Here is a 27221-nt window from a genome sequence, read left to right on the forward strand (position 1 = left end):
GAAGGCACAGAGAAGCAAGTGAGAAGAGAGTTCCAACGGAGAGAAAAAAATCAATAATGTCAAAGAGTAGGTTGAAGAAATAGCAGCTTTTGTCTTTAGGGTCATTGGAAGGTCACTGGTAGACTGGCCAGTTCAAAGCAGAGACGGGGAAACCAGACCACCATGGACCGGACAATGAGGGAGAGTCAAAGAAGTGAGGGCAGCTAATGTAAAGCTTTCTATTAAGAAATCTTTCAGAGAAGAGGAGAAAGGACTGGGACCCTAAGGTGAGAGGTGAGGTCAAGGGAAAGGAAGTTTTTTTTTTTTTTTTTTGTAAGGCAAAGCTAAGCATATTTTAAAACCAGAGTGTGTGGATGGATACAACTTAGCAAGATGGATGGGTATGGTGAGTCAATTCCTGGAAGGTACTGAAAGGGACTAAGTCAAGAGAACTCAAGGAAAGACAAAGAGTTTTTTTCCTCAGAAACAAGATGGAAAGGAGTCAAGATGGAAGGAGGCACCCTGGGAAATTCTGCTAGGCTAGAGGGGAGCTTTGGGAGTTGATGACAGGCAAGCCCCATGCTGAGATAATTGGGACCTTGAAAAGAGTGACAAACCTCTGGAAATGCATACACAGAGAGGGCACTTGAGAGACAAGTAGAAGGGAAAACAAGGCATCAAAAGACTGCTTTGGAGCACCGCCAAGGAATTTCTTTATAACATGTAAAAGCTGCAATATGACATGTTGAAGTAGTAACACCGACCACTGCTGTCTATATTATTTTCCATGGGCATGAATCTTTTTAAGTAAGTAGTTACAAGGGAAAAAGAGTAAGCTGCCTGTTTCAAACAGCTTGCACAAATGAACTGAAGTATGAAGACAAATAAACTCTCTTCTGATGTTAACAAGTTATGGGATATCTTTAGGGTTGAAATCAGGTTATACTGAGTATTTTGGATCTGGTGGTTAACTTCATTATCATTACACTTGTCTGAGTCATTCTTGGGCCCTAAGAAGACAGGGCCAGAGTCACCACATGAAAGGAAAACATTATATCAAAATAATGAGATTGGCTACAAAAACCTCCCCGGGAAGACACTGCCTAGCAAAAGCTAGCGGAGTTGCTAAAATCTGACGCAAGCTCCAAACTATGTGCGAGGAAAAGCATGGACAGAGTCGACAGCCGTACCTGGGGCCGGTACCAAGCAGCCGAGCGTGCCGAGAAAGGCGATCAGCATGCCCACTCCCGCTAAGAGGAGGGCCGACACCGGAATCTTGCGGCAGAATGACCTGAGGGCGCATCTAGGCGCTCCTTTTTTTGCCAGAGAAGGGCACACCCCAGGATCGGAGAGCATCGCTCTGAGAAAAGTACAAGCTCTTTGATGGAGCCCCAGAAGAGCCTCTCCCACCCCCTACCCACGTTCCCCAAGGGCAGGGCTGGACTGAGCTGCAGAGTTGGCGGGACACCGAGTCTAGTGACCCTGCTGGACCGCGCCCGCGGCCCCGGCGGCCCCGGGTGCGCGGACTGCGCTTGCGCACGCCCCGCGGAATTCGCGGCGGGGCGGGGGTGGGCGCGCGCACGTGCCCCCGTCTCCAGGCAACGGGAATAACAGCTGCCCTCTGAGAGCGCCTGCGCGGCCGGCGGCTGCTGGAGGGCGTGTGGTGAGGAAGCTTGAGTCCTGTGGCTTCCCCTAAGCGGGAGCCGCCTCCAAAAGAGCCTCAGGTACGCGGAAGGGCGGGAAGGCATGGGGTCAGCGCATCGATCTCCCAAGGCCCGACGGACTGAAGAGCCGAGGCCTTGTCTCCGAAGCGGAGTCACAAGTCGGGGACGTCCCGGGTGACCCTCCAGGACAGAACGCAACTTCCGCGTTCCGATCTAAACCCGCGGTGGCCGGATCGAGTGGTCCTTGCGTGAGGGTTTGGCAGCCAGGCACCTGCTGTATGCCCTGAGCCGGCTCTGTGCTCTTTAGGATCAAGCACGGTTCCAGCAGGAGGGAAGCCCCGAGAGTTTTTGTGCCGGTCACTTACCAATGGGCTGCAGTTTTCTCGCCTATAAAATGATGGGGCTGAACTCACAGTCCAACGGCCCCTAAATTCCAGTCCTGTAACTCTGGGCGAATCCCCAGCGAGGGGAAGCTGCTTGTCCTGTGTCACAGGCCTAAAAACTGACTTTCAATCCAATAGCTCTTTCCATCTGCTGTGGAGTGTATTATTGTGTATGAGGAAGCGTCACTGTGTATGGCAGAGGCTGGTAGTGATATAAAGGAAAGGTAGGTGGCAGGAACACCTGTATCACACTCCTTTTTCTATCCTCAGAACCTAATAAGCACCCACAGAACACAGTAAGCATTCACCAAATGCTTATTGAATGAAAGCTCTGGTGGACCCAGCACCAGCGTCCCTAAAAAGTCTAAGGGGAACTGTGGGTAGGCAGATGTAGAAACAGTTATACTTTAACAGTGGAGGTAAACCTCAGACAAACTCCTCACATGTGTCTGGTTTAAATCTCCCCTAGGCTTCAGTCCAGGCTCTGAATGGCTGGTCTCCAGTTGGCGTTGCCTCTGCCTATGGGCGTTATGCTCCCACATAATAAAAGGGATGCTCCAGAGCTCCATTCAGCTAAGCAAGACCCCTATGGAAAAGGTGACTCTTCCCAGCAGTCCTCTACAGGGCACCCGAGGAACAATTTCCAGCAGAAGCTTTTGAGTAACCAAGAACTGATGCTGGATAATCTCTACACTCACCCCAAGTGGAACACCTGCACAAAAGCCCAGAGCTGTTCGTATCCTCACTGTGCTGGAATGAGCCAGCAGGATTCAAGGAACAATCCCCAGGGCCAAGCCAAGGGTTTGTTTTACACATCAGACCCTCAGTCCCGGTATCCCAAAACAAATGACCAAGAATTCATCCCCTTGACAAAGAAGCGAGTGGGGGTTGACCGAGCATACCCTCTGAAACCTGTGTTTCATCGGAAGTCCCATAGTACAGGTGAGACTGGCACTGATGGAGACCGGAACGCCTCTCCAAGAATCCCTGAGCCCAGAAAGTATTCGTACAGTAGCTTTGGTTCGAGGAACTGGGTGAATTCATCGATGGTTGGTCCAGTTGCTGCCACTCAGGAGGAAAGGGTCATGGCAAATGCCAACAGGACGGAGTGGATGCAAATCCAAAGACTAGAAGCTGCAGGGGAGAGCTTAGGGGAGGAAATCCGCAGAAAAGAGACTCTTCTGAGGGAAAAGCTGAAGAAGACGGAGGAGGAACTCAGAAGGATCCAGAAGGGAAAAGAACAGGCTGAGGAAAATGAAAAAAGAGAGCTTCAGAGAATGGTGCTCTCCCAGAGGAGAGTTAAAGATAATAGCATCACCGCATACAAACCTATCTTCTCTCCAGCACTCAGGTCTGAGGAGGTCTTCAACAGAGACACAGGAGAAGATGAAACTTGGGGACAATCTCGAGAGAATTCTAGTCCATTCCAGTTCTCTAATTATAGAATTCAGAAGCTCAAAAGGGAAAGACTGGTGGCAAGCAATAACAAAATCCGAGACCGAGTCTCAAGGCCATTGAAGCAGAAGTTTTCTCAAGCTACAGAAGCACCACTCAGCGCTTTGCAGAGATACACCCGCAATTCTAGCTCATCCAGGGCACCAGACTCCTCAGGCTCCAGCTGTTCCACTGAAGAGCCAGAACTGGGCGAGTGCAGCCACTGCGGCCGAAAGTTTCTCTTGCTCAGGCTGGAGAGACACTCCAGCATCTGCCGCAGGATGCAGGGTTCCAAGAGGAAAGTGTTTGACTCCTCCAGGGCCCGGGCCAAGGGCACAGAACTAGAGCAGTACTTGAACTGGAAGGGTCCAGCTTCAGTCAAGGTAACAAGGGCCTTATGGATTTGCCATTGAGTGGGGATCACTTTTAAGAGCCTGTTATGTCCTCATCCGTTTTCTTTAGAAAGATTTCATGTGTCTTACAGGGAGAACGAATTCACATTTGATTTATTGATTACTACTGTGTGCCAGTCACAGTGATGGGAGGTTTTCATATGTTCCTCACTACAGCCCTGTGAAGATTTCATTATCTTATCAGTTCAATAATCAAGTCTCAGGTTAAGCTGCTTAAGATCACAAACAGTTTTAAATGGCAGCATATAAATCTGGGTCAGAATGACTCCAAAATCTAGACTTTAAAAATATGTCGTTTTGATTGTATAAGTAATAAACACTTACTGTAGAAAATTTAAGAGAATGAAAAAAAATATATATCATGAAGCATTTCACTACCCTGACAAAATTCCTCATTCTTTATAATATATTCTACCATCACCCCAAATTAGGACTTGTTACCACTCCTGGAACTCTAATTTTTCCAGTTTGGCTAATTTTGATATACCTTCTTAGTAAATAGATGAAACACACGATTAAGTTTGGAATTCTTTTTCTCCCCATTTAGAGCGTAAACAACTTAAAGGTGGAGGACTTTATTTTTTTAATAATTTTTATTGGAGTATAGTTGATTTACAATGTTGTGTTAGTTTCAGGTTTACAGCAAAGTGAATCAGTCATATATAGGTATAGATATCTCTATATCTATACATATATAACTCTTTTTTAGATTCTTTCCCCATATAGGTCATTGCAGAGTATTGAGTTCCCTGTGCTATTCAGCAGGTCCTTATTAGTTATCTATTTTATATATAGTAGTCTGTATATCTCAATCTCAATCTTCCAATTTATACCCCCCCAACTCCTCCTTGGCAACCACAGATGTTCCCTACATCTATTTCTGTTCTGCAAACAAGCACATTTGTACCATTAAAAAAATTTTTTTCCACATATAAGTGGTATCATATGATATGTGACTTTCTCTTTGTTCAGTATGACAGTCTCTAGGTCCATCCATATTGCTACAGATGGCATTATTTTATTCTTTTTTTTATGGCTGAGCAATATTCCATTGTGTATATGGACCGCATCTTTATCCACCCCTCTGTTGCTGGACATTTAGGTTGCTTCCATGTCTTGGCTATTCTAAGTAGTACTGCTGTGAACATCGGGGTGTGTGTATCTTTTTGAATTATGGTTTTCTTCAGATATATGCCTAGGAGTGATTTTTCTTCTGGGATAGAGGACTTTATTTTTGGTGAACATTCCTAGCTGCAGAAAAACTAGGTTGTAAAAAGTGACTTCAAGACAGTTCCATATGTTTGGGAGAACTTCATAAGCACATTTGGACAGTCAGATCGGGAGAAGATTGTCTGGTTATACCTTGTCAAGGTTATACCACCGGGATTGTAAATAAGTGTTTCTCAAAGTATGGCATGCTGACAAACACTTTTTATTTTAGTAATTTTAATGTGTATTAGGAAAGTAAACCATAATAAGCCCTTGATTTCTAGGAATATTGACTTTAAAGAAAAATAGTAAGGAGGATAAGGTGAAAGTGGTATGCAAATAACCAAAATGTGGGAAAGCCTAGACCACATGATCTCAAAGCCCTGTCTCTAAACTATGAAAGCATTATTTTATTTTCATTTCCTTCCAACCCTCCCCACTGCTGCGCTAGCATTTCTTGTCCATTAGCACTTCATAGTTTATGTGTGTATTTATGTGATGGCTGTTAAGAGATGTTTTTTGCAGTTAGAGTTATTTCTTTTAGTATGGGAAGGGACTACAAGCAAGTGGTTTCTATGTTTATCGATGATCTCCCTGAAATCCTGTTGCCAATGAGAAGTCAACATTTTGCTCTTGCAGATAATGATATGATCACAGATTCCTGTTCTTTCCTGTTTTCTTTCTGGTCAACCCAATAATCCACTGGGGAGTTCTCTGTCCCACTACAGTGGTTCATTTCTGGCCAGAGCCAAAAAGAATCTTGTATTTCTTAAATTCCCAAATACCATAGCAATGAAGCAAAACAATTGGATTTCTGAGATCAGATGCCCTGGCTTTGTGGAAACTTGTTTGAGGAAACATGTTGCGTTGAGGATAGGAAGGCAGAAAGTATCTGGATTGAGATGCACTCCCCTCCTCGGACTGTCCTGAGTCTTACTCCAAAGCTTTGTGCCTTTGCAAGCTGAATGGTTTGTGTCTGTCATTCCTTCTGTGTACTCAGAAGAATGGGTGATTTTTCTTCTCTCCTTTAATATTCACATAATTTCTGACTCATACTTCTGGTCTCGCTACTGTACATCGTGCATTTGAGTGTAAGAGGCTACATCTTTGTGCTTTGTGATTCATAAGTGTTAATTGAATGAACTTCAATACAATGAAGAGTTAAAAGTGTAAGTATCATATGGTTGAGGAACTTATACCATCTCTAACACTGATTCTCTTACCTTGTCTCTTTCAGTAAGACTCTCTTGATGGATCCTTCCTTTCCCTTTGATAACATCTCTTCCTATATTCATCACCAATAGCTACTTGCCTTTTTTCCCCTTGTTTTTAATATTAGTTTTATTTTCATCAAATGGTTGAATAAATTTAAAAAATCATGTATTACTAAGTGACCTGTAGTGCAGATCAAGAGTCTTCTGCCTCATCCCTCTCTTGCCTTTCAGCTATCCCCCACAGGCAGTTCTGATAGATGACTCTTCTGGTATGTATATTTCTAAATAATATACTTATTTTCTTGATTTATCAGTTTGGCACAAGATCTGTTCACCTCCACTTATGGACACTGTGGGTTCATATCCCCTCTCCTCCCACTTCTGTCCTTCCATTGTCGTGAAATCCCAATTTTGGGTTAAACCAGTAGTCAGCTATTTATGTGATAATAATCACATAAATTTTGTTCACTGCTCAGGGAACAGAATCTGCCCCTGCCCACATGTACCCAGAGTTAATAATTGACTCATGTTTTAATTTGCTTGGTTTCCTACATACCGATATCAAATGTTTTTCCCTCCCTAAATGATCCTCCCAGGTCAGACACCTGTTAATGTTTTTGTAACTGCCAAAACACTACTCATAGTCTATCCGCTTGACTTTTTTATTCTGAAACCTCCCTCCCATTGTTTTCTTCCTGCTCCAGTTCAGACTGGCTCTCCTCGAGGCCTGGTGCAGACCTGTTGTCTGGGACCTTTTCTTTGCTTCTCTTCTGTTCCTAGCATCTTGAGTCTTCCTTTTTCTTGCTTGATTCCTTGCTTTGGAGAAGCTTATTAAAAAAGGTGAATGGAGGCATGTTTTTTTGTCATGGGATGAATGAAAATATCTATCTTACAGTCTTATTTTTGACTGATGAATTGGCCAGATAGAGAATTCTAGATGGAAAATTATTTTGTTAGAACCTTTGTGATAGTTTCCCACTAGCTTTCAGCATCTAGTGTTACTGTTGAGAAATCTGATGCTGTTTTGTTTCCTTCTCCATTATATGAAATCTATATATTTTTTCTGTTTATTAAAGCTTATAGGATTCTCTCTTTAATCTGCAATTCTACAGTGATTGTGTTGGGTAGTGCATAGGCCATTTCAATCTCAAGGGTAGGGACCTTTATTTCTAGGAATCTTTAGTGTCTTATTTGTTTAATAATTTCCACCTTGTCCTGTTTCTTGCAACTCCTATTGGTTGGTGCTGGATTTTCTGGATTGGCTTTCTAATTTTCTGATGTTTTCTACTTTCCATCTTAATTCTTTTTTCCCATTCTGAGTAATTTTTCTGACATTATTTACAACAGTTCTGTTTTTTAGCTACCACAGCATTAATTTATAATAGTTACTTCTGGTTTTCTCATTACTTTTTCATAATATATATACATTCTCATTTCATAGACAAATCTCTTCTAATACTTGTTGATATTATGATTTTTAAATAAACTTTACTTGGAGGATAACTGCTTTGCAGTGTTGTGGTTCCTGCCACGCATAGGCGTGAGTCAGCCATGGCCTGCCTCTTGCACCGTGCCTGCACCCCCCCGGCTCACCCAACCCGTGCCAGGTTGTCAGGGAGCACCTGGCTGAGCTCACGGCACCCTACAGCAGCTCCCACTGGCTGTCTACAGATGGGTCAGTGCTGCGCTCTCATTTGTCCCACCCTCTCCTTACCCTGCTGTGCCCAGAAGTCTGTTCACTGTGTCTGTGTCTCTGCTGCTGTCTTACAGATAGGTTCATCAGTACCATTTTTCTAGATTCCATATATATGTGTTAATATGCAATATTTGTTTTTCTGAGTTACTTCATTCTGTATAACAGGCTCTGGGTTCATCTACCTCACTGTAACTGAGTCAAAATTTGTTCCTTTTTATGGCAGAGAAATATTCCATTGTATATATGTACCACAATTTCTTTATCCGTTGATGGACATCTAGGTTGCTTCTTGGCCTAGATGTCCTGGCCATTGTAAATAGTGCTGCAATGAACACTAGGATACATGTCTTTTTGAATTGTGGTTTTCTCAGGGTATATGCCCAGTAGTGGGATTATTGGGTCATACGGTACTTTTATTCCTAGTTTTCAAAGAAATCTCCATACTGTTCTCCATAGTGGCTGTATCAATTTACATTCCCACCAACAGTATAAGAGGATTCCCTTTTCTGCAGACCTCCTGTAGCATTTATTGTTTGTAGATTTTTTTGATGATGGCCATTCTGGCTTTCCAGGTAGCTCAGTGGTAAAGAATATGCCTGCCAATGCAGGAGACATGCATTCAGTCTGTGGGTGGGAAAGATCCCCTGGAGGAGGAAATGGCAATCCACTTCAGTATTCTTTCCTGGAAAATCCCATGGACAGAGGAGCCTGGCAGGCTACAGTTAATGGGGTTGCAGAGTTGGATATGACTGAACACAGAGCAGAGATAGAGCATTCTGACCAGTGTGAAGTGATATATTGTAGGTTTGATTTGCATTTGTCTAATAAGAAGCAATGTTGAGCAAATTTTCATGTGTTTATTAGCCATCTGTTATATCTTCTTTGGAGAAATGTCTGTTTAGGTCTTCTACCCATTTTTGATTGAGTTGTTTATTTTTCTAATATTAAGCTGCCTGAGCTGCTTATTTTGGAGATTAATCCTTTGTCAGTTGCTTCATTTATAACTATTTTTTTCCATTCTGAGGGATTATCTTTTCATCTTGTTTATAGTTTCCTTTGCTGTGCAAAAGCTTTTAAGTTTAACTAGATCTCCTTTGTTTATTTCCATTACTCTAGGTGGGTCATAGAGGATCTTGCTGTGATTTATGTCACTGTATTCTGCTTATTTTTTCTCTGAGTTTTAGTTTCTGGTCTACGTTTAGATCTTTAATTCGTTTTGAGTTTATCTTTGTGTATGGTGGTAGGAAGTATTCTAATTTCATTTTGTTACATGTAGCTGTCTTGTTTTCCCAGCACCACTTACTGACAAGACTGTCTTTTCTCCATTGTATATTCTTGCATCCTTTGTGAAAAATAAGGTGCCCATAGGTGCATGGGTTTATATCTGGGCTTTCTATCTTGTCCCATTGGTCTAAATTTCTGTTTTTCTGCCGGTACCATACTGGTTTGATGACTGCAGCTTTGTAGTGTAGCCTGAAGTCAGGAAAGTTTAAACTCAGAGCTTTACTTAAATATCTAGTGATCCTTGTCTGTCCATTCATATTTAAGCTTAAGTGGGGCTTGTTGACTGAGGGCTTTCATATTAGGTTATCAAACAGTGAGCCTTTTAAGTGGGGTTGCTCAGAGTCATCATTTCAACTTCTCTCAACTGCCTGATGCATCCAGAGAACTCTTGTCTCCAAGGAGGGTGCCAGTGTGCCTGGTACTCTGGAGGATGGTGGGGGACACAATACATCATGTACAACTTGCCCTTCATCCCTTTTCAGCTCCTAGATTAACCCTGTTCTCCATTATGCCTGGATATCCTGAGTCTGAAACCTGTCTGGTTCAGTTTCTCCAGAGAGGGTGTTGGAAGTACTGGGCACTCGGACATGCAAGGTGGAGAGGAGCCATCAGAGCTGACCTGTTCCCAGCCCTGTGCCTCCCCTTTCCACTACCTGTATTTCCAAGCATTAAGCCTCTCAGGGAAAACCGGCTTGCCTCTCAGTGATATCCGCCTTTGCAGGCCCTTAGGTTTAAGTGTCTCCACTCTGGCAAGTCAGTTATCATTGTTGCTCCTTTCCTGTTCTCTTTGACCTTGTGTATTAACATCCTTTTAACTTCCTTACTATCATTCTAACAGAGACTCAGGAAGGGGATGACCTAGACACCAAGTTAAATGATCAGTCTTTCTTCAACTTACAGGCTGAACCTCCTCGGAAGAGCAACTGGAGACAGAAGCATGAATCCTTCATCCGTACTCTCCGTCAGGCTCGAGAGTTCCAGCAGGTGATTGCCAAAGGTGGAAACCCCTCAGACCTGCCTCCCATCCTGCCTGTAGAAAATCCAGACTATATTCAATGCCCTCACTGTAGCCGCCACTTTGCTCCCAAGGTGGCAGAGCGGCACATCCCCAAGTGTAAGACCATCAAGAACCGTCCTCCGCCTCCAAGAAAGCACTACAGTTGAGCAAACAGTGGAAACCTCCTTGATGGTCCAGAACGCTTCTGCTTCTCTTGAGCAGTAAGTAGGAACAGAGTCATTTGATGCAGAGCAGAAAGAACTAACACTTTTACATATCCCAGATCTGCCTGCAGAGCTGAGATCAGTGAAGAAAGAAAGACCCATTGCTAAGCAGCAAGATGCAAAAGGATGCCTCAGCTTCCCACTAAATCACCACCTCCGGCTGATGTGCCTGATGTAATTGCTCTGAGAACTGATGGGTGAAGAAACTTAAGAGCAGTGAGCAGGCTGCATTAAAGCTCTCTTCTCGCAAGCCTGATTATGGTTTGTGCTAGTTAAGGGCCTGCATTTGTTGTGCCTTCTTGCCGCTGCCTCTGCACGTACGTCTGTGGTTCCGGTTAACTCTTCTCGTTCTTGTAAGAAGTTGGCTCACTGGTGTCACAGGATCATGCATCTTATCTCTTATAAAAAATACACTTCTGCTGTAAGGCAAATGACCTCCCTGGTACATGATCCTGGCAGAAAGTCAATCCAAGCATGTAAGGTTGGGGCACCAGTATGTCCTAAACCCTCCCCATGTGGTACTGTGTCATAAAGGGAACCTCATCTTTATCTACTTTACAGGGTAGGGGTGGGAGAAAGCACACTATGTCTCTGTAGTTGTTCTTTTCTAATGAATTTCATATGTCAAAAAAAAAAAGGAAGGAAGCAACTTTAATTTCAGCTGTTGCTAGCGCTCTGCTTTCAAATCAGTTTGGTTTGATGACTTTTAAAATGACGCAGCAAAATGTACCCTCCAAGCAAGCTGGGACATTTCAGTGTCACATGTCTGTACTGATTATATCACTGTAAACTTCTCTTCTGGAAAGTAAACTTTGAAGGAAAAAATGCCAGATCTAAAATTTTCTCAGCAGAATCGTGCCTACTGCAAGTAACTTTCATAATTAGGCACTGAAAAAATAGGTTTGGGGAATTTAAATTTAAATCATAAAATGAGTGAGTCCTAGACTTGTCAATGGAGAAAGAAATGGCACCCCAATCCAGTATTCTTGCCTGGAAAATCGCATGGATGGAGGAGCCTGGTAGACTACAGTCCATGGGGTCGCAAAGAGTTGGACACGACTGAGCGACTTCACTTTCAGACTTGTCAAACAGGAGAAGTGATAAGACAGTGTCTGATGGGGGAAATATCAGTTCAGGTAGAATCAGGTGAGCACAACAGATCTGAAATACTAGTTAAGATTACTGTCCTGAGAGCATTACTCAAATTGTTAGTTTAAGATACTGGAGAAAAGTCAACGAAGCTGACCCGGGCAAAGGGGACTGTGCAGACCACAGAACCATACTTACTAACTACAGATGGCCACTCACTCTTGCTCCATTTCCTCTGCAGCTTCTACTGAGTGGCTGGGCCAACAGATCAGACCAATCTGATATGCCCGTCTTTAAGGCTTTAGCTGTGAAGCTGCTAGACACTAGGCTGAAAACAAAATCATATATATTTTAAAAAACAGCATATATTGCTTTATGCTTTTCCTGTTACAAAGAAAAAGAGGTATAACATAATGGCACCTCTGGTTGGTCACTTAAAGAAACCTCACAGAGAAACATCAGATATGTAACCCAATATATAGTTCCCCTGCAAGTTTAACGAGGTACCCACTTTTAAGTTTCACACTTGATAGTAAAAGCAATAGATGATGAGAATGAGTGGTAGCCCGTGGACTGCTTTGCTTCACAGGTATGTTTTGACTGACATAGCATTAAAAGTATAATCTGACATTTAAAAATGGTGATATGGAGCATCTTTTGAAAAACTGGAAGTTCTGGAAACCCTGGGCCTGCAGCTCTGCTCAGCACTGAGTGGGGTTCGGAACCAGTTGCTCCTTCCAGACGGGGTGGAGCACAGAGAACACCACCCGCCTGGCATGCTTCACTTATTTGCCTTGTCTGTCTGGTCAGAACCCCTGGATGATGTTATAAGGTCACAAGCCAGGGGCCTCCAGGGAGAACAAATGTGTGTGTGGGGAGTGCTTTCTTATGCTGCTAGAGAAATAAACAATAGTCAATGCCCTAGTGTTCCCTTCGATCTCAACATGTTTAGGCCTTGATTACAACAGGAATATCCATTAGCCTTTTAAATTTAGCTTGATTGGATCTTTGGGAAGAAGTAAGAACCCTTTTTCTAAGTCTCTTCCTGGATAGCAGAGGATGACAGAGGATAAATAAATGCTGCTTGTTAATGTTTCCGTGTTATACTACTGTATCCAAGAACCTTTAGTAAGTAGACGCTATAAATTTTTAAAGTTCAAAAGGTTAAGGAATGGGAAAAAAACCTCAACAGTAAGACTCACTTCCTTGAAAAGTATATGCAGACATGTTGAGAGTATTAGCAGCAGTCTGTTGAATGCAGCACAGCACCTTTGGCCAACATTTGCTGTAGGTCATCCATTTGTCACTTTTCACAGCTACACAGGAGGTAGCAGAGAAATGATATAGTGTTTCCCTCCTTAATGTTCATGATTCTGTGAGATTTAATGATCAGCATGAACCACTAAATTATATCCATGGTTAATCACTGCAGCGATAAATGATTTTTTGCTTTGTGGCTGGAAGGAACATGTTTTGCCGTCCTGACTACAGCCACTCTGGCCTGACACTACCGTGAATACTACTACTTTGGAGGCCCAGGGATGCTCATTGGAAATAATTTATTTACAATACATCCTTGCACCAGAGTTGTTCTATTATTAATGTTTCCAAATATATGGCAAAATCGAATGAAATGTGAGTTTAGGTCTGTTCTTGCTTTTAACCTTAGTGAAATGTTCAGCCAAGAGAAGTTACAACTTGGCTGTGCTATGTCAGGGAGACCAAATACAGTTCAGCCTTTTTGAGGGAAAACAGTTTTATAAACATAAACTGGCAGTATCACTTGAAAAAACCCACTGTGACTGAGGAGATAAGTACAAGACATCACCCTTCCTCTTTTAATGGCTTGTTTTTTTCCTTCAGCACTTTGAGCACTGTATTTTAGAAGTTTGAGGGTCGGGGGAAGAAAGTTGTAGCAGCAAAAATGATTCTATTAGCAAGAAAAAACAAATTGGAAAGAAGCAAAGATTATTTCTTTGCAAATGCCCCTTGCATTTATTTATTTATATAAAGACTCACTGAATCAAAGATTCACGAAGGCCTGGAGTCTGTGTGTATCTGATCCCCAGTGACTAAGGTCATGTGCAGGCTCACTGAGGCATAGCACTGATTGAGAGTTGAAATGTTTATTTAAAACAGAAATGCCAAACCACTCCACCCTCAACCTTTCAAACATCTGGCTAACAATAAGCTAATTCTTCAGCAACAATGTCAGAGCAAAGGAGTAACTCAGGTTATACTATAAGGCAAAAGCAATACTACTGGAAAACTTAAAACACCTAGCACTACATAAAAAGAAAAGTAGGACACAATTTAAAATTAGCTATAGAAAACCAGTCAAAGGCATTTCTGCTGCCTCACCTTTCACTTTTTTATCTGATGTGTGGTTGCCACCTATGAACTGGTTTCTGTTTGCATAGCTTTTTGGTGGGAAAAATCATATGGCTGTCCCAGGCACAATTTGGGAAAGTGCAAATTGTCTCTAAGGCACAGAACTTAGATTCTCAGCCACATTAACAGCAAACCAAGACTTCCCAAGGGAACATGCTAGAGCAAACGACCCCAGCGTCCCACTGCTGGAGAGTGACTCCCTCTCTGGAGCCAGGGCTCCCACCCTCCCTTCAGTGCTCCTTCACCCCACGGTCTCAGCAACGTGCCCATGTCCCTCGGTTCCATGGCACAAGCAATACTCATGATTAACACCCAAACTGACCCTGCCTCTCAGGCCTGCTGAGATGGTGAGCATAAGGGATACAGGAACATGAAAGGCCAGTCAGTCCTTTTAAAAAAAAAAATCAAAGTTGCATTTACATGATGAACCAAAACCCATTGTTAGGGTTTGTTGCAAACCCCCCCAAGTCCCCAGAACTTGTAACTTTAATCCAGGGTTGGCCCCTTCCCTTATTTTAAGAAAAGGCTTCGGTGATTACATTAGTACCATTGTACTAGGCTTCCCAGAATCGAGAAAACAATGGGAATATCAAACCAAAGAAGATCCCATTGAGTAGAGTTGCCCATCCCCAGCTGTGGGGTTTTCCTGGAGCAGCAGCCTTCACACCACCAATTTTAGGGAAATGGCAAAATTTCCATTGCACAGGTCCTTCCAAAATATTAAATAGATACCAAACATTTACTTGTTGGTTGGGGAAAATGAAACAGATCATTTCAGCTCTTTCTAAGGAGGTAGGATGTGACAGTCATCAAGGCAGCTCATGTAAAGGTGAGCTGGAAACACAAAGCTCACCTCCTTAAGTAAAACCATCAAACGTTTCTAGGACACTTGCTCTCTTTGGAAGAGCTGGCTTGCTGCTGTCTACAAGGACACGAAGACACAGGGATTGGCTCTCAGCCAAATTCCTCTCCAAATTGGCAGGATCCTCCTGTTCTGTCAGGCTTCAGGGACTACCAGGTTTGGGTGCTGGCTCTGGGCCACTCAAGTAGGAAAGATGATACAGATTCACTGATATGGCTTCATAAAACACCAAAAGGGGAAAAATACTGACTAGACATACAAAAGGGAGTGGCTGGGGCTGCTGATGTCAAGATTAGAACCCTAAGAACCACGAAGGCAGAGGCACAAGTAGCCTTCTCAGGGGAGAAGACTCAAGTCACTCTAGGTCCTCTCGAAGATGCCAAGCAGAGGCAGCTAAGAAGGCTCTCCCCTCATGGTTTCCCCCAAAGTCCATTCCTTCTGCCCCATGGACTCAATTCTCTATGAGATGCCTCATCTCTCAAAAGGCTTTTCCAAAGCTAGGAAATCCCACCCTGACACTCCTGCTGTGTGACGAGGAGGGACCTGCCCTTCTTTCTCTGCTCCTAACTGAAAAAGTTCCACTCAACTCTCAGAGGAAAAGCAACCTAAGCCCATTGTTCCTCCTAAAGCATTCAGCTGCACAAAGTAATTCAACTTTCTGAAAACAAGCTGGAGACTGGCTCCACCAGACATACTTTCCTGGACTAAGGCTCCTGAGAGGGCTTAGAACACTTCACCACTCTCCAGATGACCCTGGACGGGCTGCACCTGGTTGCAGCCCTCTCCAGCTTTACACTTTAACTTCCTCCACCCAGAGGTGCAATGCCTGGCACTGAATTCCCAAGGCAGCTTCCAATTAACGGTGAAAGTGATAAGTGGGATATAAGCTGCTAGCAGCAAAATGAACGTGAGTATCGTGTCTCCTCTTCAAAGGTGGGATCACCAGATGAGGTACAGAGCTGCTGTTGCTATGGCAGTCACTGAGGACAAAGCCAGGGCCATGGGGCCCCCCGTTCTCCAACACAAAACCACTCCTAGATCCTAATAGGCAGTGCTACTCTCCAAGTGTACACGGAAAGTGCTTCAGAACCTCCGCCTCGCGCTCCTTGTCTGCAGGTGAACGAAGCCAGGAAAGCGCGCTCTGCGTTCAGTAAGTGTGCTGTGAAGGTCTTTGGATCCCAGTTTCCTGGAGGCTAGACAGGCTCAGGAGACTAGAGGCTGGGTCTACAGGAGTCTGTTCCCAGGAGACACCAGGAATCTGAATCTAAGTCAGGCTTTGGATCCATTTCCGTCTCATCCTTTGCTGTCTGAGTTCCTTTGGAATGCATCCCCACCTGTCCAGATAAAACACAGTTCCAGGTTAACTGCCACTTGGTTACAGCAGTTCAGGACTACATTTTCAATGCCAACCCCTAAGAATGCATAGCCGCGGTTTTGTGAGCCCATACTACTACCTGAGTAACAGGACTTTATGTAAGGTCCACTCCTGTACACTTGTTGCAGGTAGGGTGACCAAGTGTTGCAATTTGCCTAGGGCTGCAGGGTTTTCTGGGCTGCAGAATTTTTGGTTTTAAAACTCTAACAGCCCTAGGCAAAATGGTCCTCCTGCCTGCTACTGCTGCCAATCACTCCATGCTTACCTCAAGTGTGTATATTACTTTCCAAAATACCTTCACAGACATTATTTCATTTCATCCTCAAAACAACCATACAGGGTAGGCGGTATTATTTTCTTCTTTCAGGTGAAAACAAGGGCTCAGAGAAACAAACTGATTTGTGCAAACGTGTAAAGCTGGTAAAGGAAAAAGCCAATGGTTCACAGTATTTCCCTATCCTAGTTCACTCTATACAGAGCAATACTATGACCCTTTAAAAATGATGCAAGCAGCAACACCAGTGAAGTATATTTTACCAGAAATGCTTAGCTTGAATCTAATCAAGCCTTAAGTCTAGCTTATAGTTTACAGAAATGACAAGGGACAAAAGAACAAGTGAAGCAACATCTCGAGAAGATAAAACAAAGCCAGAATTTAGGACATTCTGTTACACGACTGACCCTGCTTCTTCCATAAACCAATGCTATGAAAACTATTTTTAAAAAGCAGGTAGGAGTGGTAATGCAGGGAATTGTTCTATATAAAAGAAATAAGAAACATAATGTAAAAGGAGGTTCTTAACTGGTTGCTGGTCTGATAAAAAGTTGTAAAGAACATTTTTTTTTGTGGGAAACCTTGGAAAATTTGAGTGTCAACTGAGTACTAGTGAGAATTAAGAATCCTAGTGTTATTTTTATTAAGTGTGATAATAATACTATGGTTCTCCAGGAGAATAAATGTCTACTTTTGGATGTATGTAATAAAGTATTTAGGGCAGCTATGTCATGACTTTCATAATTTATTTGAAAATGGTTTAGCTCAAGAAAAAAAATATGTACACACATACACACAATCCTATTTCAAATACACACGGATAAATACCAACACATATTTAAACATATACACTTTTGAAACAATCACAGCAACATATTAATGACTGTTGAATACAGATGGTGGATATACAGGAGTCCACTGAACTGCAATGTTTAAGATTTTTCATAAGTAAAAGAAAAAGGTAACAAAAAAACAATAGAAGTTATGTGATGAGATGATTCAATCCAGGTGCCTAATGACAGACCGAGCTTCTGGGGTTAATTACAAAAACTACACCATCAAAAAATAAGTACTTGCAAAGAAGTAAGTCCATTTCAGTGACTGGTGTTCTGTTTCTGTGATTCTTCAAAACAAAATTAGAAACTGAATTATTCTTTTAATGCTCTCACCTGCTGCCCTCCTTCTAATTTCTTGTTCAGCTTCTGTAGTTGGGTAAAAATCTGAAGGTTTTCTTGTTGTAACTTCTGTTGTTCAGCCAGACACTTCAACACCAGACCCTGCAGTCTCTCAACCTCCACCTGCAGAGTACTGCACGCACAGGGAGGAACCAAGGGTGTTGCCTTCCCAGCACATGTTCCTGCAGGATTCAGCCGAGGCGGCTAGAGAGACAGGAGAAAAGGGGTCATAGGAGCTTCTGCCTGGATGCTACAGCTCCCGAATCCAATGTCCCTTCTATGTGCTACCAGATTTTACTTTTAAAGTAACAAGAAAAAACACACATACAGATGAAGTCAATGTAAGAGAAACAGAAAACTTCTGGGATTACTGTAGAGGCTGGCTCTAACGTCACAGAGCAAGGGAGCTCTCAGTGCCTCAGTTGCATTATGGTAAGGTAAAAGAAAAATCATCTATTTTGGAGGACTCTGTGAAATAATTTAAAGTCATTAATATCTTCCCAATATAAAGTTGTGGGAGAATACACAATTTGGTTTGGAACAAGTATGATCACAGTGAGGACACCATAATTCAAAGGGTCAATATTCATGAAATATAGTGGATCACACTTTAGAAGAGATTTAAGAGGTGTTCCATAAACTGTATCACTAAAACAATTCAAGACTGCTAACTGACAGAGGAATAAAAATGTTTACCTTGAAGTTTCAAAGGCCTTATTTCCTCTTCTGGAAAGCTTTTCAATAATGCTAGCCTGGATTTTTCTCCCGTCTTCTACTATACTTTTTAAAAAGGATTAACAAATGATAGCCATAGGCCAAATCCAGCCTACGGCCTGTTTTTGTAAAATAAAGTTTTATTGGAACATAAACATGCACATTCATTAGGCATTATTTTTGGCTGCTTTTGTGCTACAATGTCAGTGTTGAGTGGTTACAAGAGAATGTATGGTCTGCAGAGCCTAAAATAATTACTATGCAGTCCTTTAGAAAAAGTTTGATGATCCCCAGTTTACAGTTTTATTGAGATATTTACCACAATTTGATTTCTACCAAAGTTGAGAATAAATGCATTGCTCTCCCAATAGACTACAAGTATTATTTCTTACATATACTTAAAACTCCAACCTACCCTCACAATGTCAGGAAAAACTGGTCTTGAATTTTGGAATTTCAATTTTGGTACTTCTAAGGTAGAGAGAAAAACATCGACTACTGCTTTACTGACTACACCAAAGGCTTTTACTGTGTGGATCACAACAAACTGTGGAAAATTCCTAAAAAGAAGGGAGTAGCAGACCACCTGACCTGCCTCCAGAGAAACCTGTAAGCAGGTCAAGAAAGCAACAGTTAGAACTGGACATGGAACAACAGACTGGTTCCAAATCGGGAAAGGAGCATTTCAAGGCTGTATATTGTCACCCTGCTTATTTAACTTATATGCAGAGTACATCATGAGAAACGCTGGGCTGGAAGAAGCACAAGCTGGAATCAAAACTGCTGGGAAAAATATCAATAACCTCAGATATGCAGATGACACCACCCTTATGGCAGAAAGCGAAAAAGAACTAAAGAGCCTCTTGATGCAAGTGAAAGAGGAGAGTGAAAAAGTTGGCTTAAAACTCAACATTCAAAAAACTAAGATCATGGCATCCAGTCCCATCACTTCATGGCAAACAGATAGGGAAACAATGGAAACAGTGAGAGACTTTATTTTTGGGGGCTCCCAAATCACTGCAGATGGTGACTGCGGCCATGAAATTAAAAGACGCTTACTCCTTGGAAGGAAAGTTATGACCAACCTAGATAGCATATTAAAAAGCAAAGACATTACTTTGCCAACAAAGATCTGTCTAGTCAAAGCCATGGTTTTTCCAGTAGTCATGTACGGGTGTGAGAGTTGGACTATAAAGAAAGCTGAGCACCAAACAATCGATGCTTTTGAACCGTGGTGTTGGAGAAGACTCTTGAGAGTCCCTTGGACTGCAAGGAGATCTAACCAGTCCATCCTAAAGAAAATCAGTCCTGAATTTTCACTGGAGGACTGATGTTGAAGCTGAAATATTTTGGCCAATACTTTGGCCACCTGATGCAAAGAACTGACTCATTTGAAAAGACTCTGATGCTGGGAGAGATTGAAGGCAGGAGGAGAAGGGGACAACAGAGGATGAGATGGTTGGATGGCATCACCGACTCTAAGGACATGAGTTTAAGCAAACTCCAGGAGCTGGTGATGGACAGGGAAGCCTGGCGTGCTGTAGTCCGTGGGGCTGCAAAGAGTCGGACACGACTGAGCAACTGAAATGAACTGAGCTGAACTGAAGGCAGAGAGAACAGACAGACAATCATCTGGTATAGAAAGGTGTGGGCCTGTCAGAAATACGAAAGGGTAAATACTTTCCACAGAAGTCAGTTTAGCCTTGCGTAGAGGCTTTAAGCACTACTGAACAGGAGGTGTGAGTTGATGCTGGGCAGCTGGGAAACAATGAAGCTAGAGGGAGAGACAGGGAGGCCAGGAGAATGGGGCAGAGCTTATAGCCACTGTTTATCTAGTCTTGATTTAAAGGCAAAAGCTCAGTTACCCAGGCTCCTGCTGGGGGCTTGTGTTCCAAAGGCGCTTCGGAAGCCATCTTGAGTCCTTGTAGCTCGTCATACGGCAGAGTATCTCTCTCAGATTCTGAAAAAGCTGCACTTAGGGGAGATGGGCTGTCAGGCATAGGGATGAATTCTGCATTTTCCAGCTCCTACGTATGAGAGAAAGAATCTCATCAGTTCCATCTGAGCCTTTCACTTTCGTCCAAATTCCTTCCCTGCTATAGCTTTCACGCTGACGTGTCATCGGCACCCTCTAGCGGAGCAGGACAGTTGTGGTTACAACACAGCTTACCCTGTCAGTCAATGTACTGGCAGGCCTTCCTTTGAGGAGCAGATAGGGAAGGGAATTCAAACTCAATTTCAAGAACACTTTTTGATACCCAGTGTGATGCCTCAACACACTCAGTCAACAAAGGCTATTCAAGTTGGGAAGCTCTAAGGTGATGGCCGTGAGGCTAACTGCCAGGCTGCTAAAGGCTGAAGCTTTAGATGGAACTGTGCGCTGCTTCTTTCATTCACATTCCTAAGTAGCTATCAAGTTTAATATTGTTACAGAGGGAGCCTTACATCTAGAGGTTCCCTCTTTTTTGTTGGGGGGGGGGCGTGATTTAAAATTTCTTAACTATAATTTTAAGATTTTCTTTTTTAACGTGAACCATTTGTAAAGTCTTTTTATTGAACTTGTTACAATACTGTTTATGTTTCATGTTTTGTTTTTTCTGGCCATAGGCATGGAGAAGGCAATGGCACCCCACTCCAGTGCTCTTGCCTGGAAAATCCCATGGACGGAAGAGCCTGGTAGGCTGCAGTCCATGGGGTCGCTAAGAGTCGGGCACGACTGAGCGACTTCACTTTCACTTTTCCCTTTCATGCAACGGAGAAGGAAATGGCAACCCGCTCCAGTACTCTTACCTGGAAAATCCCAGGGACAGAGGAACCTAGTGGGCTGCCGTCTATGGGGTCGCACAGAGTCAGACACAACTGAAGCGACTTAGCAGCAGCAGCAGCAGGCATGTCAGATCTTAACTCCCAAATCAGGGATGGAACTTGCATCCCCTGTTTTGGAAGGCAAAGTCTCAACCACTGGACTGCTAGGGAGGTCCCTAACTATAAATATTGACTGTAGAAAATGTGCAAATATTGATAGGCAAAGGGACATGATAAAAATCACCAGTAATTCCATCACTCACAGGTAACCACTGTTAAGGCATTTTTCTACTGTAAGGCATTCCAACTACCTTGATATTCTATGAACCACAGTACAAAATCTATAAGCTTAATCTTCGCACACATGCATTACAAACACTTCTTTCAAGGAAGGTTACGTTAATTTCCATTCACTTAAGTAATATAGGTATGAGACCACCTTATCTTTTCTTGTCAGAAAAAAAAAGGATTAGAGATTTGATGATTTCGGCTCAGACAGAAATCAGAAACCTAGATGCCTGCTGCAAAGCACTTGAGCAGCACATGGGAAACAGAGATCCTTCTAGTCCCTACAGAGTTCCTGTCACCAAAGGAACTACCTTTCGAAGCCAGCCAGGACAGGAGCTGCTGGCCCCACTGCTGATCCGCATGGCCTCAGTGGGACTGACGAGACCTTCCATGCCTCGGTCTGCTTCCATTGTTCCTCGGAAGCCTCCACTTGGATCAGGAGTTTCAGATTCCTGCTGACTGTCGTCTTCTCTTCCGCCACCGCTGCCGCCTCCTGGGCTAGAGCTCTGAACCACTGACAGATACACAGCACAGAAATATAGAGCTTTGCTATGCAACAGTATTTACCAGCTGACAGCCCCACCAACCCCTGGAGAGTTTCTGAGAGTTGCGTGAAGTGGAACAGCAACAGTGTAAGTCAGATACCTGGGCCTAAATTTCTAGTTCTTTACACAAGGTATTGTGCATCAGGATCTTTATGACAGTATTCACTTCTACTTTCCAAACTTGCTTGTACTTATGTTCAGCAGATTATCAATGTTCTACTAGATTACTGAATAATCACCCCAACCACTGCATCCAAACCTTAAATATTCAGACTCCAACATCCTCCATAGAGGTTCATCTTATATATTGAATACAAAAGATTTTTCACATTTGAGCCAAACATCTCTTAAAGTTGCCAGATAAACTCACCATTAATTCCCTTTCTAGGAAAACAATTGAATAGAGAAGTCCTCAACCATTAAATTCATCAAATTCTTTAATGACTATCTGTAAGAATTTGAAAAAATATGAGGGCTTCCCAGGTGGCTGAGTAGTAAAGAATGCGTCAGGAAGATCCCCTAGAGAAGGAAATGGCAGCCTATTCTAGTATTCTTGCCTGGGAAATCCCAAGGATAGAGGAGTCTGGTGGGATATAGTCCCTGGGATTGCAAAAGAGTTGGACACAAGGGACTTCCCTGCTGGGCCTGTGGTTAAGACTCTCAGCTCCCAATGCAGGGGGCCCAGGTTCGATCCCTGGTCAGGGAACTAGATCCCACATGCTGCAACTAAGACCTGGTGCAGCCAAATAAATGAATAAATATTAAAAAAAAAAAAAAGAGTTGGACACAACTTAGCAACTAAGCACAATAACAACAAAAACAAAAAATGTGATGGCTGATTCTTTAATGTCACGCAGCAGATTCCAAGTTACCTTTAATGAAGATGAGCTGATGCACAGTCAGGAAATGAAACTGAATTTTCAAATGGGCCAAAGAAAAATATAACTAAGAAATTTGCCAAAAAACAACAACAAAAAGAATTGCATGGTATCTTCTACAGATTATTTATTCATGGCCACCAGCTAACTTGGTTTGAGGACTGCACTGTGCTACACTGTGCTCGTATTGAAGCAGCACAACTGTAGATGCCAAAATAATCTCTGAAGCTTGCTTTTTGTCTTAAATGGCTTTAAAAAAATTACATTACAAAAAATAAGTTATATTACCATTGACATATACATAAGGCTATTTATAACGTGTTAAGTTTTGAAGCCTAACAAAATAAACATACATGAATCTACTATGTGAAAGTACAATTACTTTCCAATATGCTAGCAATTAGCCATATTTTGTTATTTAAATTTAAACAGGATTAAAAATTCAGTTCTTCAGTCACAAGAGCCACTTTTTAAGCGCTTGGCAGCCACATGCGATTGTCGGCTATTACACCGGACAACACAGACACAGAACATTCTGACTGCTGCAGAGAGAGTTATAGGACAGGACTGAACAAGGATATTGCTCTATTGACCTTGTGAATTCCCTTCCTTCTCTGGCATCCTACTTAGATATAACAATCTGATTAATTTTATATTTTTCATTTCTTCTTGAGGAAAAAAAAAAATTATCACACACTTATGTATCTTTATACAATATATTCTTTATTCTGCTTGAACTTTATAGATGTTGTTCATTTGAACACATATTTCACTGGATGGCTGTAACACAATCAACAATACTTACTGACTAATTATAATACCATTTGCAAGGCACTCTTCTAAGCAATGTGGATAAAATTATTGAAGAGAAAAGACAAAAATCCCTGCTCTTACAGAGTTTACATCTTCCAGATAACGGACATGTGCTTTTAATCTTATGTTTTTCCTTTAAATACTGTTCCAGTAAAATAAAGCTGTAATAGAACAGCTGTGTTTAGCAAAAAGATACTTTATCATTTGTAACAGATATTAATATGGACAAACAGACGCTGAGCAATGAGTTACTAAAGAAAACTAATAATAGGTATGATGCGTGTTTGTGTCAACTAGAGTTTAACAAGTCTGGATTAGATTTTTAGCTGTCTTTTTGGAGGATTAATCTGCTTTCATTCTGGGTCTTTATCTGTTTTGATTCTACAAAATATCCAGTTTTGAGACATCAAGGACTATAGATAGGTACTCTAGCAAATGGAAAACCAAAAGGAACACAGATTCAGTTTCCTAGCAAGGCCCTAAACAAGGGAACCATGAAGAAAGCAGCCAAAGGAAAAGTATTAGAGACCTCTGGGCTGACTTTCCTGACCACACTGAAAGTAAAGCCAACTTTTAATTCTGAGGGCCTGTTTTGAAGGACTATTTCTATAGATTAGAATACCCCTGGAACACCATAGAAGTAAAGGGTGGCCAGAACACATGGCCCCTGGCATTCTAAGGAAAGAACAGTACAGAAGTCACATTGCAGTGTTGGGCTACCCGCGTAATTACTCCCACATGTGTGGTGGCAAAGATGTACTCTCCCCCTGACCACAAAACGAAAGTCATCATCTATTGTGAAATCTACCAAAATATGCTCTTCCCTCTTGATCACTGTGCTCCTAATTTCCCAAAGATAGTTCCTATTTCCTTTTTTCTGGGGAGACTGCATGGAATTCAACCCAAAGACTCGCACCTGAAAAAAACCACTGGTACCTGAGATACTGCTACTTACCAGTTCCGATGGATAAGCCACTGCTATTGGAACGGATGGTCTTAGAATTCAATACTTTCTCTGAGGAAAAATATTCAGTAGGTAAGCATTGTTTACAGCTAGAGGCAGGAAAAGTGACAAGACTTGGATAGGGACTTAATCTAGGCAATAACTGCTATCTCTCACACCAGACAACTAATTACTATTTTAGATATAAATATTAGAAGCCAAGCACCACTAGCAGCTCTAACTATAATCACTATGTGAAGTAGCAACTCTCTACCTTAACTATTCTTTGGAATTAGCTGGGAAGCTTTAGAAAGTAGCAATGCCTAGGTCCCAATCCAGAGGTTCCGATCTAATTGGTCAGGACAATGGGATTTCTAAAAACTCCTCAAGGGATTCTAATGTGCAGCCAAAGTTGAAAACCACTGACCTTTGAACTTGTAGACCTTTACACAGGCCTTTATAATTTAGTTCATACCAAAGGAATCTTTATGTAGAAAATAGTTATGATTTAGTTTCTTTTTAAAGGTGTACTAAATGTTTCTCACAAAAGCATGATTACAGATACACTAATTAGTAGGTGACCAGAAGTAACAAATTCTATGTTAAGGGGGCAGAGCCCAAAGTTTTCATGAGATAGCAAGTGACAAAACTGAGGAAATAACAATGTTCTGTTCCTCCCATCTGATCACTGTTAGATTACAGAAGTAGCTTCTTTTCTTTAGGACACTTTGTTTGCAAGAGTGTGACCCTCAGTAACTTAGGTGTGGGTCAATCCTCTGTCAAAGCCATCCTAACCAACACGTGGAACCCTTACCAACAATGAGAATGGTGTGCCAGCCTCGGCAAGACAGGTCTGGGACATGATGCAAAGATCCAAAGATGGGCCGAGGCCACGAAGTGCAGATATCTGAGCCGTGGGGTCTCTCTGTGGGGGTCATTGCCAAGCGACCATTACCACCATTGCCCCAGGCAAAAATGTGATTATCTGTAAGAAATAAATAAATAGCAGAAAGTTGAACAGAACACTGGCTTCCCAACTCTTTTGGATTCCCCACCTTTATGCTCTAGAGCTAAAAAGATTTTTTGCCCCTGTTTATTCCCTTGTATAAAGCCTAAACAACTTCTGATGCCACCCAGGTAAGAATGGCCATCACTCCTACACACTGCCATCCATTCATCCACTCATTCAACACTTGTGGTCATCCATTCAAATATTTATTGGGCATCTACTTCATGACAAGCACTGCTTGAGGTGCTGGGAAGACAGCAGCGAACAAAACAAAGTTGCTGCCCTTGTAGAACTGACCTTCTAGTGGGGAGAGACTGATTAATTACTTTAGGTAGTATTAAGTACTTTGAAGGAAGATCAACAATAAGGAAAAGTGGAAATAAACAGTAACAGTGGAGTATCATTTCTTTAGATAGTGTAGTCAGAGAAGTGCTTGCTGATACTTGAGCAGACCTACTGAAGTGAGAGGGAACCAGGTCTATCCAGGGGAAGAGCTTTCCAGGCAGAGGAAACAGCTGAGTACAAAGCTCCATGTAGGTAAGGTGAGTATCACAAACACAGAGCAAGAAGTCCTCTGCAGGTGGAGCAAAGTAAAGGAGTGGACGGTGGCTACAGAAGAGGTCAGGAGGTGACTGAGGTCTGGGTCATGTGGGCCACTGCAACGACTTTAGTTTTTATTGTTTGAGATAGGAGACCAGTAAAGATACTTAACAGTAGGTATTTTAAAGTATCCCCCAGGTTACCATGAGGAGAACGGACTGCAGGGGCCCAAGGGTGGAAGTAGAGAGATCAGTTGTAGTCATGAACTGACGTAGTAGTGAAGTGGTTGGATATATTCAAAGATAATCTACAGAATTTGCTAATGGATGGAATGTGAGGTGTAGGACAGAGGTGTTATTTTCCGAAACAGGAAGGCTGCAGGAAGAACGAATTTGAACAAAAAATCAGAAATTTGTTTTGGAACACAGTAAGTTTGTTTGGGATGCTCGTTATGTCTTATACAAATTAGGACACTTTTTAATGAAAAGGGGGTGCTATTAACAATTAAGCTCAGACAATAGGCATGAATCAGGACCAATCTGGGAAGACTGGGCTATAAAGCCACCTTATCTTTAGACATTCTGTTGAATTAGTGGGTCTGGGAGTCAGGGATGGTAATATAAGGCTATTAGTGTACAAGGGAGGATTTAAGGTAATAACCTCACTCAGAAAATGAAGGGGGGGAAGGACTGAGCCCTGGACACTTTAAGCTTTAGAGCCAGACACTGCAATTAACAGCAGAGAACCTACCTGACTGCACTAATCTGTTTATATGTATATCTCCCCTACCCTACTAGACTATGAATTCCCTGAGGAGAGCAGCTTTCTAAGACTTTTTTTTTAAATTTAAGTATAGTTGATTTATAATATTTTATTAGATTCAGATGTACAACATAGTGACTCAATAGTTTTATAGATTATATTCCACTTAAATTTACTATAAAATAATAGCTATATGTTCTTATGCTATGCAATATATCCTTGGTGCTTATGGTTTTTTTTTGGTGCTTATGTTTTATACAT

At 42.2% G+C, this 27221-nt stretch overlaps 3 protein-coding genes across 5 annotated transcripts in view; 1 reads left to right on the plus strand and 2 right to left on the minus strand.

Annotated features, from left to right (window-relative positions):
* Positions 1-1502, minus strand: part of MLH3 (mutL homolog 3) — a 43595-nt gene extending 42093 nt beyond the window's left edge. Inside the window, exon 1 of one of the 2 annotated variants that reach the window (XM_069597077.1) lies at positions 1170-1429. In XM_069597077.1, coding sequence (XP_069453178.1) covers positions 1170-1335 — 166 coding nt within the window. In that variant the 5' untranslated portion in view covers positions 1336-1429. Of the gene's footprint in view, positions 1-1169 lie in introns of both variants that reach the window. The other variant, XM_069597082.1, reaches the window with a different exon arrangement.
* A 30-nt stretch (positions 1503-1532) lies between these two features.
* On the plus strand, positions 1533-13220 carry ZC2HC1C (zinc finger C2HC-type containing 1C). Of its 2 annotated transcripts, none has more exons than XM_069597085.1 (3): positions 1533-1703; positions 2496-3843; positions 10177-13220. In XM_069597085.1, exons 2-3 carry the CDS (start codon positions 2515-2517, stop codon positions 10438-10440), a joined length of 1593 nt encoding a protein of 530 aa, XP_069453186.1. In that variant the 5' UTR covers positions 1533-1703; positions 2496-2514; the 3' UTR covers positions 10441-13220. The 2 variants fall into 2 exon arrangements, with proteins under 2 accessions (XP_069453186.1, XP_069453187.1); XM_069597086.1 differs by having other exon boundaries at positions 1631-2250; positions 10177-12681.
* Positions 13221-13554: 334 nt separating this feature from the next.
* Positions 13555-27221, minus strand: part of NEK9 (NIMA related kinase 9) — a 39693-nt gene continuing 26026 nt past the window's right edge. The window contains exons 17-22 of the mRNA XM_069597084.1: positions 25464-25634; positions 24662-24721; positions 21782-21984; positions 20243-20404; positions 17658-17867; positions 13555-16173 (exon numbers count right to left, since the gene is read on the minus strand). Of these exons, the coding sequence (XP_069453185.1) occupies positions 16051-16173; positions 17658-17867; positions 20243-20404; positions 21782-21984; positions 24662-24721; positions 25464-25634 (929 nt within the window). The 3' untranslated portion in view covers positions 13555-16050. The remainder of the gene's footprint in view (positions 16174-17657; positions 17868-20242; positions 20405-21781; positions 21985-24661; positions 24722-25463; positions 25635-27221) is intronic.

The sequence above is a fragment of the Ovis canadensis genome, chromosome 7 (assembly GCF_042477335.2).
Source record: "Ovis canadensis isolate MfBH-ARS-UI-01 breed Bighorn chromosome 7, ARS-UI_OviCan_v2, whole genome shotgun sequence".
Lineage (NCBI taxonomy): Eukaryota > Metazoa > Chordata > Mammalia > Artiodactyla > Bovidae > Ovis > Ovis canadensis.